Source organism: Cylas formicarius, unplaced genomic scaffold (assembly GCF_029955315.1).
Source record: "Cylas formicarius isolate icCylForm1 unplaced genomic scaffold, icCylForm1.1 PGA_scaffold_3__17_contigs__length_32017465, whole genome shotgun sequence".
NCBI lineage: Eukaryota > Metazoa > Arthropoda > Insecta > Coleoptera > Brentidae > Cylas > Cylas formicarius.
This window is the reverse complement of record NW_026844326.1, coordinates 23100259-23118451: the sequence shown is the minus strand read 5'-3', so window position 1 is coordinate 23118451 and position 18193 is coordinate 23100259. Positions and strand designations below refer to the sequence as shown.

The 18193-nt window shown below is 33.8% G+C and overlaps 1 protein-coding gene across 1 annotated transcript; it reads left to right on the top strand.

Moving 5' to 3' along the window:
• The first annotated feature begins 1727 nt into the window (after positions 1-1727).
• On the top strand, positions 1728-18156 carry LOC132699731 (protein phosphatase PTC7 homolog). The gene is made up of 5 exons (XM_060666598.1): positions 1728-2196; positions 3228-3407; positions 13952-14268; positions 16437-16575; positions 16631-18156. The coding sequence occupies exons 1-5, from the start codon at positions 1971-1973 to the stop codon at positions 16678-16680; spliced, it is 912 nt and encodes a 303-aa protein (XP_060522581.1). The 5' UTR covers positions 1728-1970; the 3' UTR covers positions 16681-18156.
• Positions 18157-18193: the final 37 nt, after the last annotated feature.

Below are 18193 nucleotides of genomic sequence, written 5' to 3'. Positions count from 1 at the left end.
GTGCAAGAGACATCACACCAAATTTTGAGCCAAAAGCACATACAATTATCATTGGATGAAGAGACGAAACAATATTGTGCAAGAGTAATAATCCTCAATTGTTTCATGTAATGGAAGATTTGACGCGAGAGTTTTTTCGAAGAATGTAAATTGACGAATTTTGCAATTAATTGATTTTTCTTGAGACAAAGCTTAATCAAAACTGAAATATCTCCGTGTAAAATTATTGCTTTGAAGCAGCACTTTCATTTTTTGATATCAAATTAAGGGACTATTGTGAAACTTAAATCAATAACGTGAAATTGTTTGTTCCGTTATTCGGTTTTTTTAAGATGGTTCAATTTTTACTTCTTATAACATTTAGTGCACATACTTAGTAAACTTTATATACATATTTCAATAATTATAGTAACTCATAACAATGTTTCTTGTTAATGAGCTAAATAAAATACATCAATTTTTAAAGAAAGGATTTTAAAAATTGTGTATTTATGTCCATGCAAGAAATATCTTTTTAAATTAAAATACAATATAACTATAAAAATGTTTTATTTACTCACGTCAATTATTAATTTAATGCATGCATATGCATTAATGTAATTTATTAATTTAATGTTCTAAATCCAATTCATCCCTTCCTCATTTTCTTCCAACTCCACTATCGCCTACATGTTTATTTTCAGGATTAAAAATCAAAATATGGTACCATAAGCCAAAATTTGATTATGATTTGATTTTATTATTATTATAACATAACTTCAGAAAAAATATAAACGAAACGAATCTTAGATTCTTCTGAAATATCTCCGTTTGTGCAAATTTGTCATATCGCTGAGCCCTGAAATTAGTATATTTGTGTCAATTTAACCATGCACCCTTGTATTTCCCAGAGTTTCCGTGATCACAATGGAAGGGGTCGAGTTTGACCTTTATGTAGAAAGGGGAAATTAGTGATTATTTAATACAAAGTAATATTGGTGAAATCATTTATCATTCATTAATCAGTTATTAACGGCCTAAGAATGTATTACAAAATGAAAAAATAAAATATTTGGCTTTTGCCATTACTCATTTGTGTTGCTCAAAAACTCAAATAATTTTTACATTGAAACTGCTACATGTATGGAATTATTGATTTTTTGCAGTTTAACATTACACTATTCAATTTTTGCTCTCATTTTTTCCTTAGATGAATGTTCCAGATATTGTCTGTTGAACCATCTACAAAGTTTGTCAAAACGAAAATAGTTCGCATACATACTTTCAAGGCGATGCTAGCATCACCTACGCATAAAAACTCACAGCACCGCGACAAATTTTCGTAGGGCTCTACTATGTGGCATTGTGGTTTAACCAAAGTTCTCATAGATGGCAGACCATCGGATAATAAGTTCTTTCTATTTCATCGCATCATTGCCAAATTGATTAAATTGTCCACCACATCAAATGAAAAATTAATAGTTCCAAAGTGACGTTTGGGCTTTTGTTCCACAATAACCGAATAGAAAAAGCTACAATATTTTTCGTTTTTAGAACATTGTTCTCAATCATTTGACCTCGATGACGTCACATTTCTGATATAATCATGTGTTTATAATTTATTCCTTTCAGCAAAGGTTGCGACCTATGCAGCGTTTTCAACTTCAAATATCCATAGAAATAATAATCTTGTTCTGGTTCATTCCATTATATATGGAAATAACGGCAACGTCGTATTTCTTAAAGTTCGGTAAACAGCTGACAGTCGCCTTCGACGAAAAGCAGATCGGAACGAGTGCGTGTGTGATTAGTTCCGGTCGCGTGTGGTAGTGTTTGGGTTTGATGTTTGTGCTTGGTTTCGTACTGCAAGTCCGCCCTTGAAAGAAAATGTTGCGAAGTGCCCCCATCGTGCTGTGAAACCGCGTCGAATACTCCACGCGTTGCAATTCTAATATTATGTGATTTAAAGCCCATTTAAGTGTTAGAATATAATGCACTCTTTATTCGTTACCGGACGACTGCTGTCTAGGGCTATTCTAAATGGAATTCAAAATTTTTCCACCGCTACCGACCCGAACCTTCAGCGCAAAGCTGAACCTTACCTTGTGTCCGCTGTTTGCGGATTTTCAAAGGACAAAAAGATTCAAAGACTGGTTAGGGGGCAATTCGGAGACGATGCCTACTTTATGGCGAAATATAAATCGGCCGAGGTTATGGGTAAGCTACTTTTAATGGCTTCGTTACATAACCTCACTTTAAGAAATGCGTTTTGCCGTTTTGCGTTTATATTATTATACGAAGGGGATTTTAGTATTATTTCCATTTGAGTGTACGGTCGGATGTAACATTTTGGGAGTGCGGAATCACGTGCTTGTGCTAAGTTTGCTTTCTTGATTATAACTCGTGATTCACACAAACTGAGTAAAAATTTCATCCCTAAGTTGAACCCACGGTTCTGTCAATGTAAAATGTAAAAATTGGTGACCGTTTCCTTCACAAGTAACAGATGTTTTGCCAATACAAGAAGTCAACTGCAAACTTTAATTATTAAGACAGTTCTTGGGCGAATCTATTGAAATTTTCCATCAACTATGCTCTCTCTTGCGTTTTTTTATTTTCCAAAATAATAAATATGTATCCTAACGTTTGCATAATTGTTTTCATTAGTAGCCTTTCTCGATTAAAAGTTAACTAACCTAAAACTATACGAGTTTCGTTAAATATTAAAAATTCTAAACTAGCAAGTAAATATTATTGGGTACAGCTGGAAATAATCTTGAAAAGTATTGACGATTTAAACGATATTAACAGCTGCAGGGGACCTATTTCTAGGAACACTAATATTTCAAGATAAAATAAAACCAAAAACGATTGTCTAGACCTTTGCGACAGTAGATGCTATTTTTACCATAATAATACCTATTTACTTGAGAAATATCAGTTATTTGGTTGGCATTTGTCTTAGTACTACTGACCTCATTTCAAAATCAAAACATTTTTTTTAACCTGTTGGTATTCGCACACATTCTTATCAGCGTTTTAATCGTAATTGCGTTTTTAATTTTGAAGATTATGATATTTCTGCTCCGAGGGTCTGCCGCGATTATTTGTTTATGAGTTTTGTTAATTTCATGGCACTTTATATTTTCAAAGATATCGTTATGAAGTTTTGTCTTATAGTCATTAGTGTAAAAGCATTGGTAGCTCACGTTAGTTAATTAACTGGATAGTAATTGGACATTTTGCAGGCGTGGCGGACGGGGTGGGAGGTTGGCGAGCTTACGGCATCGATCCCGGCGAATTTTCCCTTCACCTGATGAAAACCTGCGAGCGCTTAGTTAGGTTAGGCCGTTTCACCCCTACCAACCCATCGGAACTCTTGGCTAACAGTTACCACGAGCTTTTGCACCACAAAAAAGCCATTTTAGGTAAGTGTATTAAGCTTGCGTCGATATAACGTTACTGAAGTACTAGCAGCGGGTGATGGACCAAAACCACGTACCAACCTCCCTGCTTTAGATTTCGTGAAAAGTTGGCGCAGAAAAATTTTGGTCTAAATTTCAATGAAATCTTCTTTGGACGATAAGTTTAGGAGATAAAAACAAGTCTGCATCTGTAGATGACAGGGTTGGCAGGTATCAGCTTTGAACACGCGCTATGTGTAATGGACATGTCACTCTTTTATTGGAATGTAAGAATTCATAGTTTGCCAACATAACAATATGAATTTATGTTGACCAAGAATGGAGCGCTAGATATGATTGAAAAGAAATCATATTCACATTGATTTTATTTCTAGAAATCAGTTTTAAAACTGAAAGGTGATGAGCAATTACGATTGACCCTACTTTTCTCCTTCCAAAGATGATTTCTCATTCATTACAATCAGATTAATGATCGCCACCGTTATCTAGATTTTCAGCTGGAGCTCTATTTACCCCAGACATTGTCTTTATATTTCTAAATATTCAAGAACACACGAGACCTGATTTATCTGTAAGCACAAGGGTAGTGTTAAATCTGCGTCAAAAAATATTAGACACTAACCCAGGATAATACTATACGAGTTTGCCACTTGCAGAAGAATTGTTAATACTAAATGTTCATTTGACAGATACTATTCAAATCAACCGCAAATTTATACCTGATTCTATCATATCTATCCTACTGTTTCCTGAGGAAGTGTTTAAAATGGTGGCGAAAGTTATTTTTCTGGGGACTCGAAATGTCTAGTGTCGATGCATATTTATTATATAAAATTTCACAACGGGGCCAAAAGAAAAAACCAATGACAAGTTTCTTCGGGAATTGATTGACGAGATGACGAAAAACTTTCGGCAGTTGTCCAAAATTTCTGGTAGATCATGATCTGTAGATACACAAGAGCGGCTAAATGATGAATTACATATTTTACGCCAAAATGATGGAAAGAAAAAAGACTGTGTGGTATGTTCTAACCGTAAAATAGAAGGCAGCAGGCGGGAAACTAGGAATATTTGCGACACTTGCACCCGTAAGCCTTGACTACACATTGGTGACTGCTTCGAACGGTACCACTACAACATTATAGGATGTAAGTTTTTATATTGTGTATGAATTAATTTAATAATAATGGTAGTGATTATAATAATAATAATAATAATAAAACATTGAAAAAAAATCCAATATAAAAAAATCGGAGTAGATAGATAAGTAGATAAAATAATAGTCCGTGCACAGTGTACTCGCGAGAGGACATATAAACGTTTACGTTACTGCCAATACAAAATCTTATGTTTCAAAAATTGTAGTTCTCAACGCGACCTACAGTAATATATAAAGCAATATTTGACAATTAATAGCTAATAATTTACTCCAGAAAAAAAACAATTTTCATGGACATTTGAATTTTGTCCATAAGTGAAAAACCATATCTCTTAGTTAAAGAATTTTGCCGATCGGATTTATAGTTTTCGAGAAAATGTTTTTTTTTCTCGAAGCTAAAAGATCCCAAAAAAAATTTTCAAAATTTTCAATAAATACTTCGCCAGATTTAATTGTACCAAACTTCAATAGTTTGAATGTGGGCGTGGACTTCTACTTCCCTGTCGAATCTGAAGTCGGTAAATACAAAACAACTCGAAAGTTACAGCCAACTGTTGACGTGTCTATGGAGAACGAACAAAGGAAACAAATTTTTTTCGAGCCTGATCGATGGGGCTCCCCTAGGACCTACCTTTGCCAAGCACGTTTGATTTTTCAAAAGCAACATTAGGAGAGATGGAAATGTTGCTGTAGCAATTTGAAATTAGGTTTAGAATAATTATGCACCCATCTAGCGTGCGGAAAGTGTCATTATACGACGTCAGTTTCGTTTCCCACGGATCCGAGCGGCTTTGGACATTTCGGGGATATTACCGTATTCTTGTTAAACGAAAACGGTCTCGAACGGTTGTAGACAAAGTTTAGTTTGGTCAACTGCGCTGCATAATATACAATTAACCATTGTCGATTATACTGTCTATGGATTGGTTCGAGTCCTTAGCAACATTACAATTTTATTTTTTATTTGTTTTTGTCTTTTTTGCCTTGATGGTGTAACCAACTTTGGTAAACATCGGATGTAGCAGAGTTTTAGAATATTTTTTGGCATCAGCATATGAAGGGAACCTCGAAAGGAATCTATGGAGTGCTCTTTAATGACTTATGACCCAAATTATGCCTGGATTAAGAAATGATAAAATTGCTGCGGAATTGTAATTTTTTAAAGTAGATTAGTCCAGATTTGTTTTTTTTATGACGAGGACGTCGAAGTTTGTACATTCAACGCAATATACGCTCCATTTTGCCTGTTTTAATCATAAACATTTTTAGCAATCGGATGCCGTCGTTGGTGGCGGTAGGGGTCGATACGTAAGTAATATTGTCAGAAAAGCGAAAACAATTTCGCTTAATAATAAACACATACTAAACAATCTTAAAGGTTATGCGCTTATATCTAAATGTTGTAAAGTCCGGTGTAAATGCGACGGTCCAAAGTCCGCATCGCGTTTCTTTTGTAGTCCGGTCAAAGTAGATAATATTTATCGGCCGTCCTCATACAGCCATTTGTTGTATAGAAGCGCTGCCTATGCTGTTATCTGTCAATCTTTCATTTTTTATTTTTTCCCAGCCGTCTAATATCGTCTTCACAGGGTCAAAAAAAAAATAAGCCAAACTATTTCATGAATAATTCGAACATAACGTACAATACTAAAGTTCGAGACGTCTGCATCAATTTTAACGAAAGTGTGACCTTTAGCAGTTACATTTGGGAAATAACGTTAAAAGAAAGTTTACTCGGTTCCGAACACAAGTCTGGTCTCCTTTGTATGAACAAACAACTTAACTCAGTTGAAAAAGTACAGAATAAGTTTCTTTAATACTGTGGTTATAAAATGGGCATTCCAGTTGCAAACATTGATAAAAAAAATCGCTTTATGATAGAAATCTGTTGAGTACAATTCGACTTTAACTTAAGTCTAAGCCACGTTTGATCCTCTAACAAAATATTGCCTATCTAATACGATAATTGTATGTTTACGAATAATAAATTAATAAATAGTCGGTAAATTTCAATTGCCTGATTTGAAATAAATGTCGGGAGAGCGAAAGTTTTCGTGACGTAGCGTTATCGTTTTCTAATCACCGTGTAGCTAGCAACCTACCAGGAACGCCTTGAATTTATCAACGAACAATACAATTAACTTTTCACGGTCTACGCGGGACTTTTTGTGAAATACCGCGTTCAATGGCACACCGCTTTCCGCATTTTTTGTTGTCCCTTCGAGATTCAATAACACTAACAACAAAAAATTCGACAAAATATTTCCAATTTGTGAACCAAAAAGCAAAATTTTATTAGCTCGTGCGTAGACCGGCCATGGTTTCGAGACTATCACGCTGTTGCAGTAAATTTCAATTGTGTGACAGAGTGTAATGACGATTAATCACCGACACATTTTAACTGCTTTTAAGTCGAGAACGTTAACGTAAATTGTTTTTGGTTGCATTAATTGTCCAAAGTCAATTTTAGTAAATGAAAATGAAAATTTCACTACATTAATCGATGGTCGCGATCCAACAAGTCGGGAGAAATTGTTAATGTGGGGCTAATAGTATTATTAAGCAACTGATTTGATAAACGCAACTTCGATCACGAGTTTGCTTTGGTACGAGTGTTGGAAGAAATTTATCAACTTATATCAACTGATTTCAAATATAAATGTAATAAAAAGCATTGTTGGTGGATTTGACACTGACATTTAATAACATGTCGCGCAACAAGTTTTATAAGTGGAACTTTAGTTACGAGTTTGTTTAATAAATCATTCCATTGTATAATCTTGTATATTGTATATCTATATCTCCAAACATAGTTAGGCATTTTAATATTTATTCAAAATAATATTCTAAGTTTACTCAAAATTTATATTTAATAGGTCTTTGTATATAAATTCGATTTGTTGGCCACGCGACTTCTTAACGAAATGTTTGTGTAAGATAGTCAATGAGAAACCAATGACATTCGTTGGTTGTATTTTTATTACTTCAACGTTCCATTCAAACTGAAATAAACAACAACGGTCAACTTTTGGGACACCTAGTATATTTAATAGATTGTGATGGAGTTCCCCGGGCAAGCCACTTTCTTGGAACGCGTCATAAAAAACCCCACCCTTCCGGTAATAGCGTTTGATTAAGCAGGTACTGCGAAAAAAACTCACGTAAGATGCTTTCAAATTTCGTCATTACTTTTGCATAACGATTAAGAACAATCGTGTCGCCTCCATTGAACGTCGAAACTTCTGATATTCTGATTTGTTTGGAGAATCGACATTTAATTAGTGACGTCACTTTATTAACTATGGTTCCTAATTGCGATTTGATTTCTTTTTGAAATCGTTTATCCGTCGAATCGTTAACAGAAATCGATTTGCAGTCGATATCGCACGGTTGGTTTGAAAATGTAAACAATTATCTAAATGAGCTTTGCTTCCGCAGGACCGCACTACTATGGTTTCCCTCTGATTCGTCAGCGATGTAACATGTTAAGAATAAAATATTGCGATTTCCGGTTTTTATGCGTTTTAGTTATGGGGTCCATTGGAAAAAGAAGTGCATCAAGGAACAACAGTTTAGCTCCATATTTAAATATGAAAAACATAACTTCTTTAAAGTGTCAAATTGATGGTGATGGTGTATATGAATAACAAATACCTTGTTTTAAAGTGTTGACGTTATGGCGCTGGTGTACGTCCTTTGAAAACGATGTTAACGTTTCTAGAGAACATTGATTTGATTCGCACTGTACTAATTGTACTTTAATAAAGCAGAAAACGCATCCACGTCAATTTATTGCAAAATCCTTTTTTTTTAATAAAAAAAGCGTCATCTTGGGCTGGGTTTAAATATATGTTAAATATTTTCAATTAGTTTAAGTTAATTTATTGTGTATTGAGTGAGTAGGGTTGTGGAATTGATAGGTCAATTTTTTTTGTGTCAATTGACCGAAATAATTTTAAAAACAATGAAATTTATATTTATTTACTTATATTGTAAAATTTATACGATACTCTACAATTGCAAAATGTTATTTTACATAACATTTTCATCGAATTTGACTGATCAATGAAGAAGTGGTCAATTGAACAGCACCAACACTAATAGTGAGCGAAAGAGGCCTGAAACAAATAATCCTTAAATTAAATAAGAACCATTGATGCCCTCTTTTGTTAAAAAACACGTTTTATATTCATTTCTCTTGGGTTTTATTATTTCACCTCAGTTCGACTATTATAAATAAAGTGCTTACCGATAAAAATTACGTGTTACCAATTTATTATAATTATTGCAAATGTTGTACCTCTAATTTTATAATATACTCAAAAGTGTACATTTAAAGTGTTTTTAACATAGAAACCCGAGATATCTAAACGCCTTGGTATTTATTTTTTGTTTTACATCATACATCATACATGGTACATCATACTGGGCACATAGTACTAAGGCTAGTTTTGTGCTATGTTGGACCCGTTCTCGCACAGAACCGAATATCAATTAATTTTAAAAGTACAAACGTACTCGTAAACTTTATGGTGACATCTTAGTTTAATAACATTACGATAACATTTTATCGTAATTTAAACTAACGAAAGCTAAATATACGCGTCGCTTACTTGCTTATTTCGGATCTTTTCCTAGATATAATTATGATGGAATTAACTTTTTGTGTCATTGGGAGTTTTCGTATACAGATAACGAACAATTTTATCGCACCAAACGTCCACAGTAACAAAGATGTGCCGAGACTATTTGTCACTGTTGTCATATGGCCCGTCCTGCCTTTAAAATATCGGAATAACTTTGACGCACTTGACATTTTGTCAAGGCATCCATGACGAAGTTCCATAATTTAGGAACATAAAGTGCTTCTTCGGATTCTGTTTCGGATGGTCCTGGAACTGTCAGGGACTTGTGTAGTTAACAGCTGTTAAAGTTTGTTTGAGAATGATTCTAAGGCGGTTAGATGACTATCAAAAGTCAGGTGGGACCATAGATCGATCGCTGATTATCTATGTGAAAATTGTTGCTCAACTGTCAGGTATTACTTCAAGATAGGTTACTAAATTTAGTACTTAAAAATGTTTCAACAACTATTTTGGTTATCCGAATGTGAATAAAATAAAACTTTATCGGCCTGACATTTAATGGTTCGCAGACAAAGTCTTAATGTGAAAAAAATAAAATATTACCCGTATAAATTTGTTTATATTATTATCTACAAAAATTTTTTGTTGAGTAATGTTTTTCATTACAATAATATTAATCCTTGTGAGGACCAATTTCAACGATATCGAAAAAGGAATATTTGCGATATCAATTAATAAACCGATTTAAAAAGGAATCTTCGACATCTTGTATTTTTAACACATGTTACTGGTCGAGGAATACGCCCTGAAATTTGATACATGTGTTGCGCATGAATTTGGTCCAACGGTGTTTCAAAAAAAACCAAGTCCGGTCCTGTTCTCCGGAGCGTAGCATGATTCGATTGATACCTCGTGACCGAGCGGCGCGGCCTAAAAATCGTCATGTGAAATCGACGGAATACAACGAAAATAGACGCCGTTTATTATTAGATCCGCGGCCGCCAAAAATTTCACGTGAAAGTAAAAAAAAAATACAAACAATAATTATCATGTGCCTGCGTGTCAGCCGGCCAGGCCATCTTTAATAATGCAAAATAAAGTTACCCCATGCCAGGAAAAGGTTATTAATCGAATGAATAAACAGCGCATTCTTTTTACTTCGTTTTACAGTTCTATGTAACGCCTATGCGTTGGCGGAAATTTTGTTAGAATAGGTTATTATAATATTATTACTTAGTTCTTTGTTTTTGATTAATGGTAATTAGGAAAGTCGTGTTTAATAATTTAAAATTAAACTACCGTTTTTCCACACAATATTATGTGCATTGACATTTATACTCTTAGAATTTGAAACTATGCTATCCATACAAATTGCTAAGACCATTTGATTCATCTCGATACCAATCAAGCAATATTACAATTATCATGAAATTGAGTTAAAGAACTTGGGAGTTTTCTTTCAGTTAAACTTAAAATTTAATAAACATTATTTATATCTACCTAACAAAAATATACAGATCTTGGGCTTTTTAGCGAGAAATACTGAAAAATTAGGATCTCTACTGTAATGAATATGATCTATATATTGCTTAATGATTAGGCTGTGGCTTTAAGTTCGAACCTCTTTTACAAATATTTTTATATTTTAATATTTTAAACAATATTAATTGAAATGTCATGTGTTCCGTGTACATCTTTCTCCATTTAATCTTGTTGCATTTGGTACTGTTTGTTAAAGTGAAAACAATTATTTCCTTTTCATAATTGAAGAAAGAAATGTAACAATGTACATTAGATACATTAGAATTTTGCTTCAGAGACATAATATCTTTTACTCATTCTGTAATTAAAAAGTTTAAAATATGCTTGTGGGGAACTACTAAAAGATCTATTCTGCTTAAACAAGTTGGCAGCAGTGTTTTTCTATATTCTATTCTATTCTATATTCTATATGTCGTTTCTTAGTGCTAGGGAGTAATAAAGACGTAAACTGGAAAATGTTAATGTAAATTCTTCACAAAACGGTATGTTTTTGACATCTAGGCACTTCCAATCGATTCTAAATTTCAATACAATAGAAAGACGAGTTTGGTAGTAGATGAGTAAGTAAGTAATATGACAGTGGCGTTACTACAGGTGGTTTACCAAAATAATGTAATAATTATACCAAACCTTATATAGAATTAAGAATAAATAGATAAAACAATTATTCATTCTTGGGTTTGAAACCCTACCTACCCGTCCTACATTTTAAAAGTGACATTCCTTTCTCCCTACAGACCCTTTTACATGGGGCCATACCAATTCTATATGATTCAATGCACCGTTTTATCTCGTTCCGAAGCATATCTTTCTGAAATGGCTTCTTATTTAAATTAAGCCGATGAATGACAATTTTTTTTCCAAGAACACCTCTGTATCCTATTTTACAGCAAAATGTATGATGCAAGAACGAACTTCGCGAGTAATTGCCGGAAAGCGACTACAATTTTCATTTTGAACACTGAGACAAAACAGAGCATAGATCGGTCATTTGCTCGAATTGAATGAATTCATACGTTTTGTAGGTGCTGCGCACGAAATATTAAAATATCAAATAGCTGTTTTAAGGAATATTTAATGATATCTAAGTACCAGTGATAATTGTTTTCATAAACCTATGCTCAAATTACGAGAAAATTTGTTGTAAGGCTGTCAAATTTATTTATCCATCTTATTTATCCATTGTAGGAAAAATATATTAGTTGCACGAACCTTGATTTTTGCAGATATCTTCGGCATTTTTATTATCTATTCAGGTACCAAAATTTTTAAGACTTCTGCCCTCTTGGTTGCATTTCCTATAAAGGTCGTTATGTATAAGAGCTGTATAATTTAGTTGATTTTTTTGTTATGTACAGTTTAATATAAAAACTAATTGATATGGTGAAACCTATGTATTACAGTTTTTCTATTCCTGCTTAGAATAAAATAACTTGTTAACGATATCTGCAACGAATCGTACTAGTAAAAATTCTTGCTACTTGCATTTTATCGCCAACCAAACTGACTTCGAGAAGAGTGCATGTATTTTCCCAATGGTTTTGTCACGACCGTGATGTCTGGGACGCCTTATTTTATTCTTTGGAGTCGTTGATGGTTACATTCAGCTTTATCGCTATTTGTGCAATTAAGGCCGGCAAGAAATTTTGATTAAAACCGGAATAAACCGACCAAACGTTTTATTTATCTGGGTTTCGCGCGTTAAATGTTTTTTTCGTTAATCTATAATCACCTTGATGGTGGCAATAAATTAATTGCCGGTATAGCGATCGCGTACCATTGCCTACCTACAATCTGGTGCGATTAAATATATATAAATGTAATTATTTAAATGATCACGTTCTAAATAATAATATTCAAACGTACGTTTTATTCCTGTCGCTGATCTTTACGCGAAATTATTAGTCAAACAGACTGATTATACGGTCGGAAATTTATCAAGGCAACTTATTAGTTTTGCGTCATTTGGGGATTCCGTCACATTTCCTTATCTTTTCTGAATGAAGTGGTCGATGCTTGAGTGTTTATATCGAACGGTTATTCATTTACTTTTATTGATAAATTATAAAAATTATTGCAAGTGCCAGCCCTTCTGCTAAATCCTTAACGAAAAATAATAATAATAATAATGATGTATATAATTTTTTAAACCGTCCCAGGCAGAGTATAAAAGTAAACAATTATTTAACCAGCAAACGCCAGAACTATCTAATTTAAAAAAATGTAGTTCTGTGATAATTTGTGCACATTAAACTCCCGAATCTTCTTACAATTATTTATTTGTGTATGTATTTATGTACAGGGTATTGGGATAAGAAAGAATGCACAGGGCTGTCAGACTTGCGAGATGCTCACCATGTACTTACATACTTTTTACGTATTTATTAATATACATTTACGCGCGAAACTTTTTTAAAGTATACTTGTCATTGGATTTTTCTCTGTATTTATTTACCTCCAAACAAGGCCGGTCTCACATTATCCGATTCATCTGGTTGATTGATTGATCGAACTGAATATTATACTTAAAATTCCAAGGCGTTCAATATTCCTAAATTAACATAAACATTTGGCGTTGGTAAAACAAGTTGGACATCATATTTTGTTATACGAATGAATTTGATTAATTAAAAAATAATAGATATAATTAGGTGATTTACAAGTTAATTTTAATGCTTTCGCTGATAAACTAGTATAATATGTGCTACTAAAATTCATTTCTATGCTACATCAAAATTATTACCGAGTAAAAGTAAAATTTCAGAGCTTCTTTGGAATGATCTGGAACGAAGATATCGAACGGGGGTGGTTCTATAGATCTCTTGGAATATTTCGTACACGTTCCTCACGTGTGTGCCGAAAACCTGTCAGATAATTTTAAGTATTCCTCTAAATATTGAGAACAAATCGAAATTTTAGATGCTGTGCCATGAGTAGATAACAAAAATCAATCGCTTACTTTGTGACTGTAGTTTGCATACGTTCTAAACTATTATAGAAAAATATACAATTGAACGTCAAGGTCTTATTGGTTGAAAGAGACGTGTGAAATAACTTGGCATACCGAGATTAAATATCCGATGGTAGTAAATAAAATATGCATCTATCTATCTATAGAAGTACTTGCTGTAATACCTAATATTCAATGGATCAAGTAACTACGTGTTTTTATCTAACCACAACACTGGGAAACACAGACTGTTTCTTATTATCTAAAAGCTTCTCCACAGTGGTTAATAGTTTCCATCCTCTTGTTATAGGTAGCAGCACTGCTTGTGTAGTTCTATTGAACCGTGAAAACAGCACCCTTTACACGGCAAACATAGGGGATAGCGGATACATGGTTGTTCGAAGGGGTAAAGTTGTGCGCAGGTCCGAAGAACAGCAGCACTACTTCAACACGCCGTTCCAGCTGTCTTTGCCGCCGCCAAGCTACAGGGCGGGCGTGCTCAGCGACAGGCCAGATTCCGCGTCCACCGATAATTTCCTAGTTGAAGACGGCGATGTAATTTTGGTGGCGACAGATGGCGTGTTCGACAATCTGCCACAGAATATTATACTGAACGAACTGATTAAGGTAACTTACTTTTTCAGGCTGACCGTTAATATTTAAATCTAGATCATGAGCGTTCTATTCTTTTATTTGGTTTTGGTGGCAGTTGTTTAGTTTCAGTGGTATAGTCTGTCTCAATCATCATCGTGCTGACTTTTGCCCGCAATTATGGAAGTTACCTGCCGACGACAATAAAACTCGAGTCCGGTAGTTATTAAAGGACAAAACATTAGGGACCGACTCTCAAAGGTTTTGATAATAATAAAAAAATAATTTTAAGTGGGTTTAATATTATTACATTACACTAAGAAAAAACAATGTCATTAAATATATACAGTAAATTACGTTTATATACATAATTACAGTTATATTTTAAATGTCTAAATCTAATTCTGTTTCACTATTAGAGTCATCATTGAGATTAATTGTAATAGGATTTATATTGTTTTGTATAGAAACGTAAGAGTCCTCAATTTTTGTAATGTGCTGTACCGAATTTTTCCAGCTCTCAGTTGGTATGTTATTAGTTATATATTTTATCGAATTTAAAACACTGGCACTTAAAGTAAGAGTAACATTTTCTGCTCTGACGTTTGATTTCACGTGGTTCCACAAATGCTCTGTGGGGTTAAACATGCAATGATGCGGAGAACAATAATAATGTTATTCGTAATATTTTTTAAAAGATTTTTTTGAAACCGATTTTCAAAAAGTTCGGCACAAGTATCCTAATGATAATGCAATCTGGAATCCTTAATATTCTTTCAGACGTTCATCTTCTAGCTTCTTTTTCAGTTCATCCAAGGTAGGATCAACTTCGCTTGGATAAAGATAATATATTGTCTTATTTATTAGGTCCTCATCGCTATTGTGTATACTGTGTGTTTAAGAATCACAACGGTAATTCATTTCCATCAATTCTCCACTATTAATAATATCCCTTATCGACGATATTGACGTTTTTGTAAGTATACAGGCTTCTTTTAAAGCTTCTTGTTGAATAAGTTCTCTACTCTTTACATTTTTCACAGCCTGTTTTGCGTCAAGCGACAAATTCTCGTAAAATAACTTTCTCGAAAGGCACCGTAAAAACGATTATTGAACACTACCACAAATGTTCCACACTCAAGAAATATATCAGAAAAAAAGAAATATACCTGGCCTACCCCTACCTTGTCACTCAAGAAAGAATAATTTTTTTGTTACTAACAATAGATAATTGCGTCGTTAAAGTTTTACTGGGGGGGTCCGTCGAAAACCAACATGATAAAGATTGAGACAGAATAACTTCATTCATTTTAAACATAATTCACCAAGCATTAAAGCCTGTTGACTATTTAAAACATAATGTTTAAGTACACCTGACTTTGGAGACTTACAAAGCCACCGGGTAGTTAAGGAGGGGACGGTAGGCTAGTATGTAATACATATAACGTTAATTTACTTTAATGCACTCTCAGTGCTAATCTTGGACATTGTAATGTTTATAGCAAATAGAATCGCATATTGTGTTGTTGGTCAACACCTGCTTGTAGGTCGGTGCCAAATTTTTGTTTACTTTTTTAAACCGGGGTTTTTTAATGCGGAAATAACGAAAGGTAGGCATTACGTTAGAAGTTAGGTTAACCTTAAATTAGGACAAACGTAAAAACCAAATGGTGATTTGAAAGCGAATCATTGATATGTAATTTAATCCTAATGAGTGTGTCACTTCAGGGCTTACTTATTACCTTGCTTTCATATCTCGTTCAAATCTAAACTCTAGTAAAAAATACCATTTTAGTGTTTTTGCACGCAGCAAGAAAATATGATAAATTAAAAGGATATAAGCCATGTTAGTTCAAAGGGACATTGCTGTTAATAAAGAGAAAATTCTTATTCGGAGTCCATAGAACATTTTAAATATATTAACCATAAGATGCTATGTGGTATCTTCATTAGTCAAAAACGTGCTCTTTACCAAGCACAAGTTCCATCTCTTTATTTTGTAACTACCACCTATTTATTAAAATAAGTTGAAAATAAAGCATTTGATACAAGGTTTTGATACTGGGTCGCCGAGTGACGTCACCTTGTAATACTGGGTTGAGGGGAAGCGTGCGGTAACATATTGTGTTCACGGATCTCAGGGGAAAATCGATTTTAATTTTAATGTTTTGAGCGTTGACTGAGGCCATCAAATTTATTTGCAGTGTCAAGGAGAGAGATGTGCGAGTAGACTTCAGATGGTTGCAAATTCCATCGCGTGGATGGCGAGGAGCCTTTCGTTTGACGAAACGTTCGTTTCTCCGTTCGCCGAACGCGCATTCGCGAACGGGATTAATACGATAGGTGAGCCCCGGCGTCCTTATTCGTAATCGATTGATTTTTTTAAAATACTTTACAGGCGGCAAACCGGACGACATCACCGTCATCCTCGCAACGGTCGCAATATAGGAAACAGAAACAGTAGTAATTGAATAAGGTAGCCGGTTGATGAAGCGGCCCAAAGCTGTTGTTGTTAACGAATTTTTTGGTAAACCCATCGTCATTCTCATCTTCGTGTTATTTTATTTATGAAATGATTTCACCAGTTTCACGTTCCACATTCGTTCACGTTTTAATGTTTAATAATGGGATGTCCCGATCAACGGCGATTTAGATTTCGTAAAAAAAGGGAGGTTAACTGAATTTTGTAAACGTCGCTCCATTCGCGATGGGGAATAACAGGTGCATAATATAAAAAGAATTAGTTTTTAATGATCTGGTAAATATTTAAGTACTCGGTCCTTGCTCTAGTGTTGCGCAGTTCCAAACTTTTTTGGTTGATAAGTTATTAATATTGTGTAAAATGAAATTCGCATCCGAGCAAGTTTCACCCAAATATTCCTCTAATTAATGGATAATATTGAGATTCAGATTCAGATCTTAGTACAAAAAAATTATTTAAATAGACATAATAAAACCGTGTATAATCTAAACCAGATTGTTGAAATTCAAGTCAACACCGTGATTATTCGTATTTTTCTAAGGCAAATGTAATTCAACCAATGAAAAAGTATGTTCTATTGTTAGTGACAACAAACTCACCAAATGTTCGGATTTGCTGATGTTGCTATTTAGACTATAATTGAAATGGAAAACTCGTCAAAACTAGAAAGGTATGTATATTAAACACACCACAGACATTCGGAAGCTAAGTTCACTGGTGGGTCAAAGGCTTGTTTAAGATGAAATTCTTTATTAAACAAAGTTTACCAAATGACCCAGTGATTTTAAGGTCATGTAAACAAACCTTCATTTTCCCTCCAATATAATAGTGACAAATAATTTCGAAGAAATGTTTTTACTTAATATAGAAATCATTTGAATTTTGTTTTTAAGAGATTTCCTAGTAAATTAAGCGATATTTTACGAACACTTTCTGTCCATTTTGAAAAACTATACCCTATAAAAGGTTATAATAAAAATATCTATAGTTTCAACAAATTTACTTATTTCATGCCCCTTGTTTGCCACTGTGGGTACTGATCGGTTAACTTCCCTTTTTATGTTTAATCTGTTGGTACTGGAAAATAATTTTGGTGGAATCATTTGTACCTGAGAAACTATTGTGAAAACATTCAGTATTTTGTAGTTTGGTATATGAGTGCCAATTTCAACCAATCCCATGGTGCATCAGTTTCATTCTTAAGAATTTCTTTTCATTTATCGAATTTTTTTAACGTTTACTTTCGCTATAAAGTAATCAACTCGGGTACAAATAGTGATGCTGAAGCCAAACGTTGCAACCTAATATTTAGGTTTAACATGTTCTCGTTCATACAGTCACAGATATGTGTTGTTTTTGCGTTAAATAACTTGTATACTCGTACACTTGTTTCTGTTGTCACTGTAAGCGCTTAATTTAGTTCAATAAATAGTTGTTATTGATTCTGTTTTTATTTTTTTAAACACTGATCAGAATCAT